This window comes from Geotrypetes seraphini, chromosome 7 (genome assembly GCF_902459505.1).
Source record: "Geotrypetes seraphini chromosome 7, aGeoSer1.1, whole genome shotgun sequence".
Lineage (NCBI taxonomy): Eukaryota > Metazoa > Chordata > Amphibia > Gymnophiona > Dermophiidae > Geotrypetes > Geotrypetes seraphini.
In genome coordinates, this window is record NC_047090.1 from 134,727,237 (window position 1) to 134,748,655 (window position 21,419).

The 21,419-nt window shown below is 44.0% G+C and overlaps 1 protein-coding gene across 5 annotated transcripts in view; it reads right to left on the reverse strand.

Moving 5' to 3' along the window:
- The window catches only part of NIN (ninein), a 263,739-nt gene that overhangs the window by 76,652 nt on the left and 165,668 nt on the right, over window positions 1-21,419 (reverse strand). For all 5 annotated transcript variants that reach the window (XM_033951534.1, XM_033951532.1, XM_033951530.1 and 2 more), the window contains 3 exons: window positions 9,311-9,436; window positions 8,853-8,925; window positions 1,054-1,269 (listed from right to left, as the gene is read on the reverse strand). In XM_033951534.1, coding sequence (XP_033807425.1) covers window positions 1,054-1,269; window positions 8,853-8,925; window positions 9,311-9,436 — 415 coding nt within the window. The remainder of the gene's footprint in view (window positions 1-1,053; window positions 1,270-8,852; window positions 8,926-9,310; window positions 9,437-21,419) is intronic.

Genomic DNA, 21,419 nt, shown 5'->3' on the forward strand with positions numbered 1-21,419 from the left:
CCACTGTTAGCAAATCAGCAAAATCCAGATTTGGCATGCCTTATATATTTAGACACCTGCAGTTACACCAACCATAGAGCTTGTGTAAGTAAGTGCATCTAAATGTGGAGAGGGCCATGGCCAGAGCCGCTGAGACAGAAAGCCAGGGTCAGGGCAAACAATTGTAAAGGCCACTGCCTGGCTGCCCCCCCTGCACCATCAGGTAACAGTAAAGTTCACCCCTCACTCCATCTACCCTCCCAGGCCTCTCTCTCTTAAGGGATGCTGGCAGCAACTCTCACAAGCTACCTGCAGCTGAACCAGAAATCCTCTGCCTCGTCTTGCCCCCTCCAGATTTAACTTCCTGATGCAGCAGGGGGGAGGATTGCTGGTCAGCTTAAGGCAGCATGTGAGAGTTCTGCCACTGCTGCTGGCAACCCCTTGAGAGGCTTAAGGGGAGAGAGATGCAGGACCGTGGAGGAAGGCTTTCTATGGCTGGCAACAGGCCCAGGGGTATCTTGCCCCCATCCCTGCTCTCACATCTTGGTAGCCCTGGCAAAGGCATGCATTCCTTATAGTATTATACAAGTTGTGTGCATAACTAGGAGTCATGTCCATGTCCTGCCTGTGCTCTGCTCATGTGTACACCCCCCCTTGTATTTGTGTGTTATAGCACTTAGGGCAAAGTGCTACTTTTTGGCACATAACCTGTATGTGTGCAAGGGGATGCCTAACCTCAGGTGCTTTGTTATAGAATTGCCCTTCACATTTAGACTAGCTTCAGGAGCAGCATTCACAGAAACCTTTTAATATCCCTCCTGATGTTATTCTTCCCTAAATGTTTTTTCTTTTTGGTTATTTTATTTTAAACAAATGTAATTTATCCTTGTATTCCTTATGTATCGTCAAATAACTGTAGATAAGATTGTATGTTTTTATTGTTTAAATGGTTATTTGTCCCCCCAAAATTACTATTGTTAAACGCATTTAATTATTTGATATTGCATTCAAATCAAAATCTTAATAAAACTTGTAACTTGAAATTTAGTTGCAACATGTCCTGTGAACTTTTACCTTTGCTTTATAGCTCTCCAGCTCTTCCCTAAGTCTTAATTTCTCCCGTTCCCATTCTTCTGTCATTGCTTGGCCTGTCTCTTTTTCCTTCTGCTGGATTATGCCCATCAGTCTCCGATTGAGATCCAGCACATCATCTTGGTTTTTGATGTTCTTTTGGCACAGTTCAGCATTCTCAGAACTAAGCTGTTGATTCCTGGCTTTTAATTCCGATACCTGATTAGAAACACATACTGACCAATGAAGTCAATGGCTCAAAGGCTTACTTCAAGTGAATGTTCTCCGATAAGCAGGCAGGGTAATGCAGCCCCACTTGATGATGAAGTCCCTGGATTGAGCCTGTCTCGTGGAACTTTCCCCTAGCTACAGTATATTTCCCCTACCTCACATCTACTGGGCATGTGCAGCCACCTTGCCTGTGGAGCTCCACCCCTGTAGACTGTCAGTATGTCTCTAGCTCATTAATTAAGCCGATATGTGGGGATGGAGGGCAGGCAAGTGTGGCTGCATTCCCCTGCTGACTACGGAGAACACCTGTTACAGGTAAGCAACTTCGCTATCTGCTCCTTCTGTTCCCACCCTTTGTATCAATGTTTTTTCCCCCATTGGAAACTTTAAGTGCACTGTAAAGGTTCTGCAGCTGTACCTTAAATAGGTCACTGGGGCAGAAGTGCTCCTCTTCGCACACCAAGTAAAATCCACTAAGGCCCTGATTCTATAAACAGTGTCTAACTAGTAGATGCTGTAGACATGATTCTCTGCTAGGCACTGTTTATATCAGGGGTCCCCAAAGTCCCTCCTTGAGGGCCAAATCCAGTCGGGTTTTCAGGATTTCCCCAATGAATTTGCATGAGATCTATGTGCATGCACTGCTTTCAATTAGAGAATGACACAGGGGGAAAAATCTATCCCCGTTACTGCCCCATCCCCCTGTCCCTTTCACCGCCCCATCACCACCATCCTCTTCACCACCCCGTCCCCGCAGCATCCATACAAGCCTCAGTACTGCAATATTTAGCTTATTCCTTCCTTATAAATCAAAGTCCTGGCTGCTGAACTAGAGAAAGAGATGTTCAGCTGGCAGGGCTTTGTTTATAAATTTTTAATCAACACAACTAATATACTACTTTATCCTAAAGCAAAAAAAAAAAAAAAAAGAAATAGAAATATTTTTTTTCTACCTTTGTTGTCTGGTTTCTGCTTTCCTCATCTTCTCATTCAATTCCTTCCATCCACCGTGTGTCTTCTCTCTGCGAATTCCATTTGCTCTGTTACCGTGCCTCTCCCTTCACCCTCCCCCCAATTGGTCTGGCACCCATCTTCTTCCCTCCGCTCCCCCATAGTCTGGCATCTGTCTTCTTCCCTTCCATCGTCTTCTCCCCACTCTGTCTTCCACATTTCCCTTAAGCGTCTGTTCCTCTCCACCATCCTTCAACGTCTGTTCTATTCCTTTCCACCACCACCCTTCCCTCTCTCCTTCATCTGTTCCTTTCTACCACCCTTCAGCTCCCCTCACGTGGACGGACTATCTATCCCCCTCTCTCCCTCTTACTTTGTGGTGCGTTACCGTAATTTGTGCAAGCCGCTGTGAGCTCAGTCCCCGTCCCATCCCCACAAACCATCTCACTTCTGTTTTCCTATTTTCCCCATTTCTAATATCTCCCCTATGTATCTGGCATTGCCCCCCCCCACCCGTGTCCATATACCATCCCCATGGCATGCATGTCCCCTTTATGTCTCTGTCCCTATGCCCATGCACATAATTTCCCCTCTGTTTCTGTTACCTTCCTGTGACCAGATTTCCCCTTCCTCACCAATGTGTCTCTTCTCTTCAACCCCATCTAGCTTCTTTCCCTCTTTCTCCCCCCCCCTGCTTCCAGCATCTGGCTCACCTGCCTGCCCTCCCCTTTCTTTCCTGCTGTGGGTTTCTTTCTCTCCCTCTTCATCCCCTTGGCCCAGAATCTCTTTCCCTTTCACTCCTTCCTTCTTAGTGTGAGCCGGGAACACCAGCAGCCCCCTTCCGCCCGATCGCAGTGTTCCGCTATCTCCCTCCTTCCACCTCACCTTAGATGCCGAGTTTGCCGACTTTCTTTTTCGCCCAGCCACACGCTTTCAAAGAGCAGCGCACGCGCGGCTGCTCCAGTTGTTCAATCTTCTCCTCTGATGCAACCGAAAACAGGAAGTTGCAGGAGAGAAGATTGATTAACTCGAGCAGCCGCACGTGCGTGGCTTTTTGAAAGCGTGCGGCTGGGAGAAAAAGAAAGTCGGCAAACTCGGCATCTAAGGTGAGGTGGCAGGAGGGAGATGACGGAACACTGCAATCGGGCGGGTGGGGGCTGCTGGACCGCGTGATCTGTGATTGCCTCACTGCGGAGACAAGACCATTCACCGTGCCATGTGGTGGTGAATCGCCTTGTCCCCGTCACCGCAGCGACCACTATTTTTCTCTCCCCGTTTCAGCGGGTTACCTGCAGCTACTTGTGGCTAGCCGCGGGTAATAACCACTGTGTCATTCTCTACTTTCAATGCATATTCATTGGGGAAATCCTGAAAACTCGACTGGATTTGGCCCTCAAGGGGGGACTTTGGGGACCCCTGGTTTATATAATTGCGTTTAAGCAGTCTTGGGCGTCAGTAGGTATTGAATCCTTTAAGCACACTGCCATTTAGGCCAGGGTTTTCTTGGCCTGAGGGCACTTAAGGTGCCTACCACCCTAAACCCACCCCTAGCCACACCTACTTCCCGGTATGCACCTCAGTGTAGACGCCTACTGGCTAATTTTTTAATGGATTTAAATTGGGTGGTTTTTTTTTAAAATGGCATTTTCAATTAGCAGCGCTGATAAAGCCAACTGAGAAAATTACATTAGGCATGCCGATCTGGGCACCTAACTTTAGGCATCTTTTATGGAATCAGGGCCTAAGGGTACAAAAGAACATAACCTTAATTTGTTCTAATTAGCCCCCATCAATACATACAGAAAAAAACAAAACAGTCAGCAAGGGAAACTTTAGCGATCAAAAGTTAAAACTTTAGAACATGTAATAATCTGTATTCATACTTTGTTCTGCTGTCTTTTTGGCACGTTATTACATGTTCTAAAGTTTTAACTTTTAATCGCTAAAGTTTCCATTGCTGACTATCTATCTCAGCCACTTTTTCTTTTCACTCAGTTGTATTTTATTTGTCTACTTCTATTTGCTTACTTAGTTTAAAATGCTATAGCTTTACTGGCTCATTTTGCTTTTCTCTTTAGTTTGGCTGGATTGTATTCACCACATTTTAATTTGCTTGCCTAAGTGCCTGCACCAGCATTTTAGATGCTATAGCTCACAATATTTGTCCACATTTGTTAATTGCTATGTATTTTGTCTCTCTTATGATTGTGTATGATTTTAAAACATATATATAGTGGTACCTTGGTTTACAAGCATAATTCGTTCCAGAAGCATGCTTGTAATCCAAAGCACTCATATATCAAAGAAAATTTCCACATAAGAAATAATGCAAACTCGGACAATTTGTGTGAAATCTTTTCATTAACTGGTCAAATTAATAACATTTTAGTGCAGGCCTTTAATACAACTGTAGATATGAAATAAATATTAAATAAGAATAAAAATAAATAAAAGAAAGACAAAAAGAAAAATAAACGGAGATTGAGTTGAAATCAGTCATTAAGGCAGCTTGGCCAACACAACAGGACACTACCTTTGCAAGCAGGGGAAGGCACCGTTGCCCAGCTCCAGGAGCAACCAAAAACAGCAGGGTCAGAAGTGAAAAGGCTGGCCATTGAAGCAAAAGTCCCAAAGCAGCCGAAGGAAGCAGTCCGAGACAGAAGGCAGGAGGGGCAGAACGACCGAAGGCAGCAGGCCGAGGAGAGAAGGCAGGCCACAGAAGATCAATCAAGGCGAGCCCACCACTGGAGAGACAGAAGGCAGGAGGGGCGGAACGACCAAAGGCAGCAGGCCGAGGAGAGAAGATGAGCCACAGAAGATCCATTGAGGAGAACCCACCACTGGCAAACACAGCTCCGGCATCTGCCCCAGGTCTCCGACACACAACCAGACTCTTAAGGCATACCACAGCCCCACCAATAAGCAGAGACGCCGCACCAAACCAATAAGCAGAGCCCCATCAATAAGCAGAGATGCCATGCTGATCTCAGAGCCCCACAGCTGCCGATGAGGGAAAAGCTGAAGGGCCTCAGAGTCAATCACCCTCGTCAGGGCAGATCCGGAGCACAGCAGGTAGGAAACCCACATTACCAATTAAAGATTAGGATCAAATTTATGTGCTCGTACTGCAAGACAACGCTCATTTTGCGAGTTACAATTTGCTGAAGTGTTTTGCTCGTCTTGCAAAACACTTGCAAACCATATTACTCGCAAACTGAGGTTCGACTAGTTGTCTTTATTTCTGGCTTTAATATTTGTATTCATAGTTTAAACATTTTCTGGTATTTGAAATTATGTATGTTTTATAATGTTCTGTCCATTTTTACATTCTTTCCGTCTTTATATGCTATTTGAATATTACATTAGACTATATTAAGGATTAGCCATTACCTTGCGGTTCAAGGCGGATTACAAAAGAGTTAAAGAGGGTGGGTTACAAAAAGATATTTGGTCCTTTTCAGGGAAAATAAAGAGTAGAGCAGATTGTTTTGGGGGGTTGGGGAGTTGTGGGATGATAGAAGGAAACTTGTGGTGTTAAGTCTTTTTCAGGAATTTCTTGAAAAGTATAGTCTTATTTCTTTTCTGAATGTTTTATAGTCTGGGGTAGAGAGCTGCACGGGAACGGGGATGACGGGAATCCCGCGGGACCCGCGGGGATCCCGCGGGTTCCCCCTTTGGGTCACGGGGATCCCGTGGGGACGCCCCCTAGGGTCGCGGGGATCCCGTGGGGACGCCCCCTAGGGTCGCGGGGATCCCGTGGGGAAGCCTCCGAGGGTCGCGGGGTTCCTGCGGGGTTGGATCGCAGCGGGGTTGGTCGAGCCGCGAGGGTAGTCTCCTTCTCCTTACCTGCCCTGTCGCAGCACACATCCGAACAGAAATCTTCCCGATGTCAGCGCTGACGTCGGAGGGAGGGCTTAAGCAAAGCCCTCCCTTCCTCCGACGTCAGCGCTGACATCAGGAAGACTTCCGGTCGGCTGTGTGCGGCAGGGCAGGTAGGGAGAAGGCAATGGCGTACGAAAGAGGGGGGAGGGGGCGGATCGCCCCGGAGAATGTGCACAGCCGGTCAGATCCCCCGATCGACCGACAACAGGCCCGGCCGACAAATCTCCCTGCCCTGTAGCCGCGAATCTAAATTACCTCTTACAGCAGCTTCACTACTCCAGCTGCTGTAAGAAGGTAATTTAGATTCGCGGCTACAGGACAGGGAGATTTGTCCGACCGGGCCTGTTCTGTTGTCGGTCCGGTGCAAAAGCGCCACAAAGGTGGAGGCAGGGAGGGAGGAAAGGTGGAGTGGAGAAGAAAAGACGCTTAAGGGGGGAGAAGGCCGCTGAAAGCACTGGGGAAGACAAAGGGGTGGAAGAGAACGCTGAAAGGACATGGGGTAAACGGGAGGAAGGGGGGGGGAAGGACCCTGAAAGCACTGGGGAAGACAAAGAGGTGGAGATTGCTACTGAAAGGACATGGGGAAGACAGAGGGGGGAGAAGGCCGCTGAAAGGACATGGGGAAGGCAGAGAGGGGAGAAGGATGCTGCCTGACAGGACATGGGAAAGATGGTGGGGGAGAAGGACACTGAAAGGAAATGGGGAAGAGGGAATGGGAAGAAGACGCTGGCAGGGAAGAAGACAGAGGTGCCAGACTATGGGGGGAGCGGAGGGAAAAAGATGGGTGCCAGACCAATTTGGGAGGGGGGAGAAAGGGAGAGGCACAGTAACAGAGCAAATGGAAGACACAGAGAGAAGAGAGGCAGTGGATGGAAGGAATTGAATGAGAACATGAAGAAAGCAGAAACCAGGCAATAAAGGTAGGAAAAAAATTCTTTTTTTTGCTTAAGGATAAAGTAGTATATTAGTTGTGTTGATAAAAATTTATAAACATTAGAGGCTCTGGTAGAAACCCGTTTACAAAGTATGTATTCTTCCCAATTAATATTTCCAAATTAATAAAGTCTTTTTGCTTATTTTTAAATGGGTTTCTACCAGAGCCTTTAATTCAGTAGCATAATTAAATGAAATAACTATTTCTGTAGTTTATAGTGACGGGCGGGGACGTAGGGGATTCCTCGCGGGGACGTAGGGGATTCCTCGCGGGGACGGAGGGGATTCCTCGCGGGGACGGGTGGGGACGGAGGGGATTCCTCGCGGGGACGGGTGGGGACGGAGGGATTCCTCGCGGGGACGGGTGGGGACGGAGGGATTCCTCACGGGGACGGGTGGGGACGGGTGGGACTTTGGCGGGGACGGGTGGGGACGGGTGGGATTTCTGTCCCCGCGCAACTCTCTAGTCTGGGGTCGTCATCAGTAGGTTGGAGATTTGGTTGTCTAGTTTTGCTGCTTTAGTGGCTAGGTGGCCATCATATAGTTTTTTCCATTTAACTTCTTTGATTGAAGGGTGTGCGAATGGGGTGTGAGTTTTCCTGAGCCTGGTTGAGGTGTTTTGGATGAGGCAGTTGTTCAGGTAGGTCGGGCTTTCTCCATTTAAAGTTTTAAATAGTAGACAATAGAATTTGAATAATATTCTTGCTGGGATTGGAAGCCAGTGTGAGCTGAAGTATGCCTCTGTAATATGGTCATGTTTCCTCAAAGAGTAGATGATTCTTAGCGCTGTGTTTTGAATTGTTTGTAATTGTTTTGTTATTGTGGCAGGGCACGGGAGATAGAGGATGTTGCAGTAGTCTAGTAGTCCTAGTATTAGGGGTTGTACTATGAGCTGAAATTGTGTCGTCTCGAAGAATTTTCGAACTTGTCTTAAGTTTCTCATAACAGTGAATGATTTCTGTATTGTTTTATTGATTTGTGGTTGCATGGTGCAGCATCTGTCTATTGTTATTCCTAGTAGTTCTAGGGTGGGTTTTATAGGGTAGTTGATTGCGTTGATTTTTATGTCGGTTATGGTTTTGTTATTTTCGAGGAGGATGAATTTTGTTTTGTCTGGGTTAAATTTCAGTTTGTGCTCTTTCATCCATGTCGCTACTGTTTCAAGTGTTCGGTGTAGTGTATGATTGTTTAAGTCGTTTTTATTTCTGTTTAGTTTCAATTCATCCCCTGAATGAAGGCATCTACGGCTGCAGAAACTGGGATGCTAATTGGGACATTCTAGGCATTCCTAGACTTAGCCTACTTTTACATCACAGCTTTTGGATCTCTTTATGAGACTTTAAGATGGACAATAAGATATAGACTTTGTTTATAGTATATGTTTTGCACAATAAAATAACTGTTTGGTTGAATATCTTGACATCTCATTAAAACTTGATAATGCGTAATTTCAATTTGAAAACTCCAGGTTTCTTTACTAATTTTATAAAAATGTTCAAGTAGAAAACAGGAATTAGCTTCTCATTTGTATTCAAGTCATTTCCAGTTAATGAATGTCCTGTTTATTAAAACTCTATTAAATAACCTTCCATTTTATAAGCACAATTAAAATACATGTCCAATACAAAGTGCTACACAAGCAAACATTTTGGAAGAGGTTCCAGAGGCAGTGGCTTTTTCAGCTTCAGGCAGACTTGGGACTCCTGCTGACAGAGGATCCTTTAACATGAGCCCCCATCCACACAAGACGAAGAAAGATCTTTCTTTCATCAGACACCTGAGAAATGCTGTAGCAGGTCACATACCTGTTTATTTAACTTTTCAACCATCTTCTGAATTGTCTGCTTTTCTTTAGCAGTCTCTATACTCTGCCTCTGCCTAAAATATAAAATTTGAACACCACAATGCATATTTGGTTACTGTGATACATTTACACATCCAGAGCTTCAAGTAGAATAAACAGTATGCTCAGAAAATAGAAAGGATCCAATTTGCCTGCAAAAACAATGCATTAAAAGAAAACCAAGTAATTTGGAAGATATCAGGCAAAACATTTTAGATTCAAGCTTTCATAAGATAATTCAGAGAAAGAGGCATGAATGAATCTGACATTAGTAAAATGTATAAGCTACTCAACAGATTTGAGGATTTTTCTTTTAATGGTAAAAACAATCAGCTGTGTCTGCTTGGAAATGATGTTACAAAAATTAATCTTGCCCAGAAAGTAAACATTGTGCTGGCTTTAAATCATCTGAATTCTTACCATGTTTCTTCTCGAGATCCCTTTGGAACCTTTCGTTTCTGGTCAGAAGTCGTACCTTCCTCTCTCAGGGACTCTAAGCTGTTTCTCAAGGCAACCTTCTCCTCACTGAGCCTCTGAATCTCACAGCTGAAGTATGGAAAGAAAACCCAGCTTGAACATAAGTAACCAACTTTTACAACAGCATATCTTTAGAAATAGCATGCTGACTACAAAGCCATACATATATTTGGGTAGGATGGAGTGAGGGAATGCAGTGGTTCTCAACTCAGTCCTCTGACACTTAGAGCCAGCCAGTCAATTAATAAACACAAGATAGATTTGAATACAATGCAGGTATTGCATGCATAATTATTGTGGGTATCTTGAAAACCCGAATAGGCTTGATGTATCCTGTCCCTAGGATTAGGTTGAGAATTCCTGAACTAATGATACAACATCAATCAGTAAGCAGGATTTTCATGTTTAAGTTTCCTTTGCTTAAAGATTAGGCCCTTTTGAGGGCTCTATCCCTATTTATTTCTTTGCATTTGCACAAACGGATCAAGTAACAGTACAATCTGAGTGCCAGAGGTTTCAAGAAGTCAGACTCCATCACCTACATAGGAGAATACAGCAGCTGTAAAAAAAAAGAAAAAAAAAGGAGCATGTGGCAATGGCAACCATACCAGTACAGGCAGTCCCCAGGTTAAGAACGGGTTTTGTTCTTAAGTTGAATTTGTATGTAACTCCTAGTATTTGTATGGATCCTAGTATTCTTCCCACTTTCTCCACCTCCTTGAGGCATCCCTTTCCATCCATCCCATTGTTCCCTCTCTACTGCCACCACATCCAACATTACTCCCTCTCATCTCTACCTCACTCCTCTCCCACCACCATGTCCAATAATTATTTCCCCCTCTCTATGCCCAACAATTCTCCTCTTTCTTCATCTCCCCGTGTGCACCATCTCTATTTCCCTCTCTCTCAGACACCCAATTCACCCATTCTATTCTCTCCCCACCTCAGCATCTCTTTCCCTCCCTCCCTCCATTCTTCCATCCTAAGGCTCATGCTCCCCTCTATCCCTCCCTCCATTCTGTGCCCTAAGTTCATGCTCCCTCCGAGTCCCAACGCACACCTCTCCCTCCCTTCCTCCATTTTGTGCCCCAAGTACGTGCCTCCCTCCGGCGAATGTTTACCTTCTAGCGACTCTCTCCTCCTTCCAGCTGCAGTTGTTTCTCTGCACAAAGCCATCGGCAGTGGCTCCTATGCGCATCCTGTGGCTGAGCCAAAGTCTTCCCTCTGACATGGGAGGAAGCTCCTCCCATGTCAGAGGGAAGGCTTCCAGCTCAGCCACAGGATGTGCTTAGGAGTCGCTGCCTGCGGCTTTGTGCAGAGAAATGATTGCAGCTGGAAGGAGGAGGGAGCCAGCCAGAAGGTAAAAAACCCACTGGAGGGAGGTATGTACTTGGAGCACATAATGGAGGGAGAGAAAGGAGCATGTTGGAACTCCAGAGAGAAGGAGGGAGAGGGGCACGTTGGGACACCAAAGGTACAGTAGAACCCATTCTTAAGTATGAGTCCGATGTAAATCGGATGTTTGTAAAATGGGAACTGCCTGTATAAAAAGAGGATTGAAGCCATGGCCATAGCAAGGAAAGGAGAGGGTAGGGAGAAGGGAAGTAGAGTGTGCAAGGGCAGGGAAGGGAAATAGAGAACGCAAAGTGAGCTGGTAGGAAGCAGGAGATATCACAAGTGGGAGGGTGTTAGATAAATGATAGGGATAATGCAAATGAGGGATGGAAGGAGGGCTGAGCAGCCTATATGCCTGCAGGCAACACACACCCTTTTCCCCTCAATATATCCCCGCACACCCACCTATAGATCCTTCTTTCCTCAAACATCCCACATCATCTCCACAGACATACACCCCCCCCCCCCAGACATTACACACAATTCATGATTGTTCTAATTCCCCCAAGACAACATGTCCAAAGCTGAATGGAGGAAAGGGGATACATGCCATTATGGCACACTAAGTAAGCGTTTTTAATCATAACATATTTATTTCCTGACACTATAAATTCTCAAAATTCTCAGGCTCTCATCCTTAAAAAGGCCAGATTTTAGAATTCCTCACAATTACAAAAATCCCTGCATTTTTCATTAAGAACACAGGTCCAACAAGGTTTTCCTTGTTGGACTGGAAAGAAATAAAAATAGGGATAGAGGAAGGTAAACATCCTTTCACCAAGAAGGAAAGGAGATAGGATGGTGCAGCATCTTTGATGAGAACCATCTGTGCTCTCCTGTCTTCAAAATTCACTCCCTCGCTCCAAACTCATGAATCATAAGCCAGCATATTTATGTTTTAAAACTGTGGGGGGGAACAGCCAGCTGGGAGGGCTTTGCCGGCTTTAAGTTACTGACCCCACATTCTTCCTAACAAAATAATACCCATCAATATACTTGGAGAGAAGCAAACCACTGCAAATTTACACCAGTTCTGAAAGAGGGCAGTTATTACTACTGAATTGGTTATAAATCAGGGACTAGTTTTGTATGGATTTGTGAAAACCAAAGAGGAATCAAATTATTTTTTAAAGGTTTTCCGCACAGAAAAGTTGCATGTAAATAGTATCCAGTGACAAGACAGTATTGCACAGCATTCAGGCATTATTTGAAATGTAAATTAGGTGAAGCAAGGGCAGAGTTACAATTCATGCATGTTTGTACAGACTCCTCTCCATTTAATAAATGATCACAAACTCATCACTCCAAATTCATACAAATCCACTAGGAAGTGCTTTACTTTCTAGCTCCATTCTTATGGAACAATTTCTCTTTCCATAGATCTGAAAGCTCCTTTAATAAATTCAAAACAGGCTTAAAAACTTTTTCCAGGACCTTAAGCTAATCCTATATACAGTATATCCATATGCTGCTTCTTTAGCAGCTCAGGGGGCCAAATGCAGTCAATGTCAGTATTCCTATTGTTATTGTGTTTTGATGTTTTATTTTAACCTCCCTTCCTGAATCTCTGTTTTTCTTCTTTCAGTTAGTTGCCCTGGCAGAATGCTCGATTCTTTCCTATATTTTTATATAGTTCTTTTCCTGCTTCTAATTTTACTCATACATTGTTCTGATTTACATTGTAAATAAGGTGATTAAGGAAGGAATTTTTGCTTCTTAAGCCTGGGGTCGCTGCAATGAGGGCATCATTTCTTTTACGATATCCTTGCAAATGCATTGTAAAGTATAAATCTTGCAATTATATCTTCTTTGAACCCTCTCAGCTGACAGGATTTCTCTCCAGGAAGGGCCTTGAAGGGGATTAAGAAAATCTCAATGTATAATTTACTCTTGATCCACTCTCATCTGACCGCCTAATTTGTAATTTGAATTTATTCTTTTTCCTTTTAATAGTTTCTCACTCAGGAACATCTTGGATCTCAATATTGGGACTTTAATTTTGATTGAGTAAATAGTAATTTTGTCATATAGATGTTACTTCAATTGTTTATATTATGTTGACTCAATCATATTCTGTACAAGAAGTTTATTCTTGATAATATGTTCAAAAAAAAAAAAAAAGTAAATAAGGTGATTTAATCAAACTGGAATAAATAAACAATTGTAATAACAAACATAAATCTGCAAAGGGTACATGCACACACACTACCTCCAAGAACATGAGAGTTGCCATACTGGGACTGACTGAAGGTCCATCAAGCACAGTATCCTGTTCACAACCGTGGCCAAACCAGAAAAAGAAAAGGGTGGCAAACCAGAAAAGTTAAATCGAAAATTCAAGGGGTGGAAAGGCCACAAATAACCAAGATGAGAGCAGGAGTCCAAAATGAAGTCACTTTATTAAGAACACTATATGAAAAATGAAGCAGTAAAAAGGCTCCTTAGTACACCCATTCATCTGGATTTTGCAGCTTCATTTTTCATATTGTGTTTTTAATAAAGTGACAAAACAAAAACCAGGAGAGAAACCTCCACACACACAATCAGAACCAACAAACAGTGGATGTTCGAGAACAATGATGTGCAATTTTATTCAGCAAATCATAGTCTTGTGCGGTGGCTCGACACGCATGTGTTTCAGCCAATGTGGAGTCTTTTTATCACGATCACAATTTCTCAAATAATTAAGAAATTGATGATTCAAAGTAACTCGGGAAATAAACATAGAAGTACAGAAACTCACTGCACACGCCAAATACAGAGTTAAAAAGGCTCCTGAATCATGCCACATTGGCCGAAACACGTGCGTGTTGAGCCACCACACAAGACTATAATTTGCTGAATAAAACTGCGCACCACTGTTCTCGAACATCCACTGTTTGTTGGTTTTAATAAAGTGACTTCATTTTGAACTCCTGCTCTCATCTTGGTTATTTGTGGTCTCACAACAGTGGCCAACCCAGGTCACAAGTGCCTGGCAAGATCCCAAGGATCTGTACTGGAGGCCAAGTTGTAAAACAGATTTTATGCTGCTTATCCTAGGAATAAGCAATGGATTTCTCCAAGTCTATCTTAATAATGGCTTATGAACTTTTGTTTTAGGAAATTACCCTAACCTTTTTTTAAATCCTAATTCAACTCTCTTCACCTCTGGCAACAAATTCCAGAGTTTAATTAAAAGATGAGTGAAAAAATATTTTCTCCAGTTCACTTTAAATCTACTAATTAGATTCATCGCATGTCCCCTACTCCTAGTGTTTTCGGAAAGAGTAAACAAGCGATTTACATCTACCCATTCCAGTTCACTCATTTTATAGACCTCTGTCATATCTCCCCTGAGCCATCTCTTCTCCATTGGAGGCTGAAGAGCCCTAGCTACTTTTTCCTTCTAGGGAAGTCATACAACCCCTTTTACCATTTTGGTCACCCATCTCTGTATCTTTTCTAATTTCGCTATATCTTTTTGAGATATGGCAACCAGAATTATAGTACAATGTGTCTAGTAGTCTGGAAAGCTAGGGTTATACATCTGAACCCACAAGTTGCTTGCAGAATGAAATCACTCATCTTTTAAACTCCTTTCCAGGAGGCTTGGGCTCCTGCACCCCCAGTTTTTATTCTGCATTCAAGTGTTTCTGATCTGCTCTGCAGTTTTATTATTTTTTGTCATTTTAAGTTGGAGGCTCAGTGCCCAGAAGTATACGCATGTTGGGATCTCTGCCTGGGAGAAGACAGACTCATGCGGCAGAAGTCTGCTGCTATTGGGATCAGCCCTCGGGGACACCTGTCTAGCCAGTTTGCAATATATTTTTGGAGCTCAGGGACCGTACCCCGAGTAGCTGCTCATATCCCTGATTTATCAGGAGCTTGAGCACAAGCTGTTTGGCTCCTTCCCAGCTTGGCCGGGATTAATAGTAGCTCAGCAGTGTGGTTTTCCCCTCTTCATGGTTAGCTTCCAGGGGTTGAGGCTCAGTCCGACATCTGTCTAATTGGCTGTCCGAAGGCCAAGTTTGTAATGCAAGCTTGTGAGGCAGAGTTCTCCATTTGTTCCAGCTGCACTTCCGAGCTGAGGCAGGCAAGCAGTCGCCACAGGAAAAGGTGAGTAAGGCTATTATATAGTCTATGGGTTCCCCACCTCCAAAACCCCTTTCTCTATAGTTTTTGAATTTATGGGGGGAACTCCCCCCAAGCTTGGTGCACATTCACTGGTGGAAGCCATCTTAGATTTTAAACAATATTTTTTTCTAAAGCCTTCATCTGCCTCAAAACCCCTCGATTTTGCTTAATATTGATAGGGATGGACCCCTCAGGCTTTTCTACCTCTGTATCATACCAGGTTTGTGCTGGATGGTTGGCCAAGGAACATCTGTGTACTGCAGAGTGTGTGGGGGGGGGGGGACACAGGAGCCTTGGATTCAGCCCTTTCCAAATTCTCCAGAGCTGGGGATCCACAGGAAGCTTAATCCAAGGGGAAGAGGCCTTTTCCAGAACCCTCCAGAGATTTGACTAAGTGCAGATGCGTGAACACTACAGAGCCCAGGAGGACCTTCAGGGAGTCCCTGTTGGCGTCATGAAGACCTCCTATGCAAGGCTTCAACCCAGATTCTGTAAGCCTGATGTGAAATAATTATTTAAACTGCTAGGGTCCCCCAGTGACTGCTGAAAGTGTAATAGTAGGGGCAGCACCATGGATTAATCCTCCGCCTGCGTCAGGTGCAGACAAGGTCTCAAAGCTGGACCAGGCTGTTCAGTCTGACATCAGTAGGGAGGATGCAATGTCCGATTCCATGTCCTTATTGTCTCAGGATGTAGATTTCCTGGCAGAGTCTGGTTTTATTTTATGCATGAGACTAGCAGAGAACAGTGATGGCCCTGGTGGGGTAACTGTTCAAGGCTTAATAGCTAAAATGCTGTGTGAATTGCAGCTGAAATAGTAGCCAGCCTCTATGTCACAGTGCTCAATTATGAGCCGCTTAGCGACTCAGATCATGTTCTTTCCCTTGCATCCTGACATCACAGAACTAATCATTGACCACTGGGAGTCTCCAGAATAGCCAAGACTATGGCCAAGCTTTCCCATAGCTCTGGCTATGTAGCAGATGCTCTGTATGACATTTTAGGAGTCAGGAGACATGTGTCAGCCTATTTTATCTCTGCCCGACAGATGCTCTGGATCAGACAATGGGTAGGAGACTCAGCTTCTAAAGCCACTCTCAGCAGGCTTTCCAAGGATCAGATGCTATTTGGAAACATAGAAAAACATAGAAACATAATAGCAGATAAAGGCCAAATGGCCCATCTAGACTGCCCATCCGCAGTAACCATTTAACTCTTCTTCTCTCTAAGAAATCCCATGTGCCTCTCCCAAGCCTTTTTGAATTCAGTCTCTGTCTCCACCACTTCCTCCGGGAGACTGTTCCATACATCTACCACCCTTTCTGTTAAAAAAAAGTATCTCTTTAGATTACTCCTGAGCCTATCACCTCTCAACTGCATCTTATGCCCTCTCATTCCAGAGCTTCCTTTCAAATGAAAGACTCGACTTGTGCACATTTACGCCATGTAGATATTTAAACGTCTATCATATTTCCCCTTTCCCACCTTTCCTCCAAAGTATACATATATTGATCTCTTTAAGCCAGTCCACATATGCCTTATGACAAAGAGCACACCATTTTAGTAGCCTTCCTCTGGACCGATTCCATCCTTTTTATTTTTTTTTGAAGGTGTGGTCTCCAGAATTAGACACAATATTCTAAATGAAATCTCAACAGAGTCTTATACAGGGGCATCAATATCTCTTTTTTCCTACTGGCCATCTCTCCTATGCACCCCTAGCATCTTTCTAGTTTTCGCCGTAACTTTTTCAACCTGTTTGGCCATCTTAAGATCATCACATCCAAGTCCTGCTCTTCTGTTGTGCACATAAGTTCTTCACCCCCTAAACTGTACCGTTTATTTAGGTTTTTGCAGCCCAAATGCATGACCTTGTATTTCTTAGTATTAAATCTTAGCTGACAAATTTCAGACCATTCTTCAAGTTTCACTAGATCTTTCTTCATCCGGGGTATCTACTCTATTGCAGATTTTGGTATCATCCGCAAAGAAGCAAATCTTACCCGACAGCTCTTCAGCAATATCACTTATAAGAATGCTAAAAAGAACAGGCCTAAGAACAGAACCTTGAGGCACACCACTGGTAACATCCCTTTCCTCAGAAAGGTCTGGATGACCTGATGGCCAGTGTTACAGACCATGGCCCTAAGGCCCTGCTGGAAATCAGACTCCAGGCAGCTTGGAGTTCGGGGCGCAGGAATTTTCAAGACTCTCGAAGATTCTGCTCTTACGTGGGAAGTCAAGCGATGCAGAAGTCCCTTCAGGGATTGCAGCAGAGGTTCAGCAGGGGTAGAAAGCAGCAAGCCTCTGGTTCTCACCCCTCTCTAGCCTCCAAGAGATTGCAGCGACACCAGGCCAGCGGCTGCTCCCCCTCCCGATAGATGGCAGGTTGTTTGCTTACTGGACGTTTTGGGCACAGATAGGTGCAGATTGTTGGGTCCTGGAGTTTGTTCTAGAAGGTTACAAGATCGAGTTCTGTGCTGCCCTTGCAGACTCTGTAGATTACCTGGCTGGCTGGAGAGAGCCATCAGAATCCGGGCAACGGTGCAAAGGCTCCTGGATCTTCACACCATAATGCCAGTTCTGGATGATGACTCAAGCAAATACTCCATATACAGTATTTAACAATGCCAAAGAAAGGCTCAGATGACTGGAGGTCATTTCTGGATCTCATGTGTTAAGAGAACCACACTTCCAAAAGGAGACTGTTTATTCAGTCATTGTGGTGGTGGAACTTGGGGAATTTCCTGCCTTCTTCGATTTGACAGAGGCCTTTCTCCACATTTCCATTTTTTGGCTCATAGGAGGTATGTTTATATTTATTGGAAGCTTCTATTCTGCTACTAAGGACTGGGGAGTCAATTCAGATTGGTTTGCATGGGCTTCAGTAAAGGTGTTAGAATACATGAGCTTCTATGCATATATAGCTTCTGTATGTCATATATTCATCTCTCTTTATATTAATTTGTGAGTTCACACTTATGTTCCAAGTGGGTAGTAACCCATTTCCTCCATGCTGCTATTCCCCCTAATTGTTTCTTTATTTGCTAAAGTGTTCTGCGAAGAATATCATCTTTATTCCTTTCTTGAAAATTTTGGTGTCCTTTTCTAGTTTTAATTCTCTTGGAAGGGAGCTCTACCACATTGGGGTCATACTTTAACTGACGCTTTTGTATTTGATGTCTCTGAAGGAGGGTATTTCCAGTAGGTATTCTAGACTCGAGCGTAGGGCACGAGTTGGTTTATAGTTTATTCTGTTTGCTAGGTACTTACGGTTCTATGCATTTCTAATTCTCCACTCTCCCCTTTGACTTGCCATGGTGCCTTGCACCTTTACCAATGTGATGGTGGTGGTAGCAGCACACCTAGGCAAGGCAAGGATCCAAGTACACCCATATTGATCAGGGCCCCGGTCCAAGGAACAGGGCGAACAGGCAGCCTCGAGAGTGGTCCAACTCCTCCGGGACTTGAGATGGATAGTCAACTTCAAGAAGAGTTACTTAGAGCCAACCAAGTGCTTGGAGTACCTGGGAGTTCTATTCGATGTGGTTGAATGCCAGGTTTTTATTCTAGAGCCATAGAGATAAAAACTCCAGAAAGAGATATCAGATCTGCTTGAGTCTGGCTCTGACGGCGTGGCATTAACTGCAGGTCCTGAGGTCAATGGCGACAGCACACATGAGACACACATGAGACCCTTTCAAGACTCTTTCTTATCCCTTGGTCTCCTCAGACACTCGCTACAGTAACTGCTTCCATGGACCATGGATGTGAGAGACAGCTTGCAGTGGTGGCTGCAGATCTGCAGCTTCCTTCTCAAAGAGCATGTCACTCCATATACTCTCCTGGGAGATATTGACGACCGATACCAGTCTTTACATTTGGAAAGGTCATTCTAACAGACACCTAAGTTCAGGGTTGTTGTTCCTTGACTCAGCAGAAGTGTTCCATAAATTGCCTGGAACTCTGAGCCATTCGACTGGCATTGCAGGACCTAGAGAAAATAGAAAAAAAAAAAAAAAAGGAAACAATATGGGATCTCAAGTTTGAGTTTCTGCTTCTTAGCAGGACACGTGAGTAGCTACAAGCTCCATAAATGTTACTGCCGGTTGCACGCAGTTTTGTATAATTTTGATAATGTTATATTTGTTCAGAGCAGAACAGAAGTCTAGTGTTTGGGAGTTCTCCCTGTTGCCCTCCTTCTGGTGGATGTCTTCCATTATAGAAGTTCTTGACTGCTTTTGTAAAAACTGAGGGGGTAGGAGGAAGCCTATTGGGAATGAGGCAGAGTTGAAAGATAAGTGATTTCATTATGCAAATAAATTGCAGGTTCAGATGCATAACTAGTGTTCAGGACTACTAAACACATCTACAAGAAAGAAGATTATCGAGGTAAGAACCTAATCATTCTTTGCACACAGTATTCAAGATGCAGTCATACCATGGAGTGATACAAAGGCATTATAACACTCATCTATGCTTTCCATTCCTTTTCTGATAATTCCTAACATTCTATTTGCTTTCTTAGTTGCTGCCACTGCACACCGAGTTGAGGGTTTCAATGTATAACACCTAGATCCTTTTCTTGGGTGGTGACTCCTAATGTGGCACCCTGCATCATGTAGCTATAGTTCAGGCTCCTCTTTCCCACATGCATCACTTTGTACTTGCTCACATTAAACATTATCTGCCATTTTGATGCCGTCTGGTCTTCCTTCCTCCTTTTTTAATAAATGCAATATATTTGGTCTGGGCTTCCAGGATGATCTTTTTGAACAACATTACATTAGTGACTTTTATTCCACATTACCTTGTTACAGAGTTGAGAGGGTTACTTCAGGGGATTGAAATGCTTCCTGCGGAGTTAGTTTGTTTTGATGTATTTCTTGAATAGCAGGGTTTTTATTTCCTTTCTGAAAGTTTTGTAGTCTGGTGTTGTGATCAGTAGATTGCAGAGCTGGTGGTCTAGTTTCACTGCTTGCGTGGCCAGTAGGCCATTATACATTTTTTTGCGTTTGACGCCTCTGTTTGAGGGAGTACGTGAATAGTTTCTGGGTTCTCCTTTGCCTGGTTGTGGTAGTTCGGATAAGGTGGTTGTTCAAGTAGGCTGGGCTGTCTCCATTCATGGCTTTAAATAGTAGACAGTAAAATTTGAATTGTATTCTTGCTTGTATTGGGAGCCAATGTGAGTCGAGGTACGAGGCGGTGATGTGGTCGTATTTCTTCAGCGAATAGATCAGTCTCAGGGCTGTGTTTTGTACTGTTTGTAGTTGTTTTATCATAACTTCGGGGCAGGGGAGACATAGGATGTTACAGTTGTTTAGAACAGTGGTTCCCAACCCTGTCCTGGAGGACCACCAGGCCAATCGGGTTTTCAGGCTAGCCCTAATGAATATGCATGGAGCAGATTTGCATGCCTGTCACTTCCATTATATGCAAATCTCTCTCATGCATATTCATTAGGGCTAGCATGAAAACCTGTCTGGCCTGGTGGTCCTCCAGGACAGGGTTGGGAACCACAGGTCTAGAAGTCTAGTTGTCTAGAAGGATTGGACCATGAGCTGGAATTGTTTTGTCAAAAAAATTTTCGGATTTGCTTTGTTTTGCATGACCGCAAATGATTTCTGTATTGTTTTGTTGATTTGTGGTTGCATGGTACAGTTTCTGTCTATCATGACTCCCAGAAGTCTTAGGGTGGGTTGAATGGGGTATGTGATTGAGTTTATTATTAAGTTTATGGTTGGGGTTTTATTTTTTTTGAGACGTATAAATTTTATTTTGTCAGGATTTAGTTTTAGTTTGTGTTCTTTCATCCATGTAGCCACTGTTTCTAGTGCACGATGTGGTTTGTATGTTATGGAGTATGTTGGTTGATCAAAAGGAGAGAGGATGATGATGCCATCTGCATAGCTATAAGAATTTAAGCCTAATTTGTCTAGGCGGGTGCCGAGGGATGCAATGTAGAGATTGAAGTGTGTCGAGGATATAGACGACCCTTGGGGTACACCGCAGGGGTTGGACCATGGTTCTGATTTTTCTTTGTTTGTCTTTCTCTGTAGGTCCCGGATTGTAGGAACCCTTGAAACCAAAGGCTCCTTTTACAAAGCCGCGCTAAGGCCTTAACGTGCGGAATAACGCGCGCTAAATTGCCGCACACACTAGCCACTACCACCTTTTGAGCAGGCGGTAGATTTCAGACTAGCACATGCTAATCCGGTGTGTGCGTTAAGACCGCTAGTGCAGCTTTGTAAAAGGAGCCCCAAATGTGCACCTTTCTTGTGATTCCTATTGTTTCTAATATTTGTAGTAGAATGTCATGGTCTACCAGGTCAAATGCTGCGGTGAGATTTAGTTGTATAACCAGCATTTTTTTTGCCTGTGCTGAGGTGTTGTCTAGCTGTGTCCAGGAGGGACCCTAGTAGTGTCTCTGTGCTGTAGTTGGTTCTGAAACCAGACTGTGTAGGGTGGAGCAAGTTGTGGTTTTCTAGGTAGTTGGTGAGGTGTTTAGCTACGAGGCCTTTCATTAGCTTGACATATAATG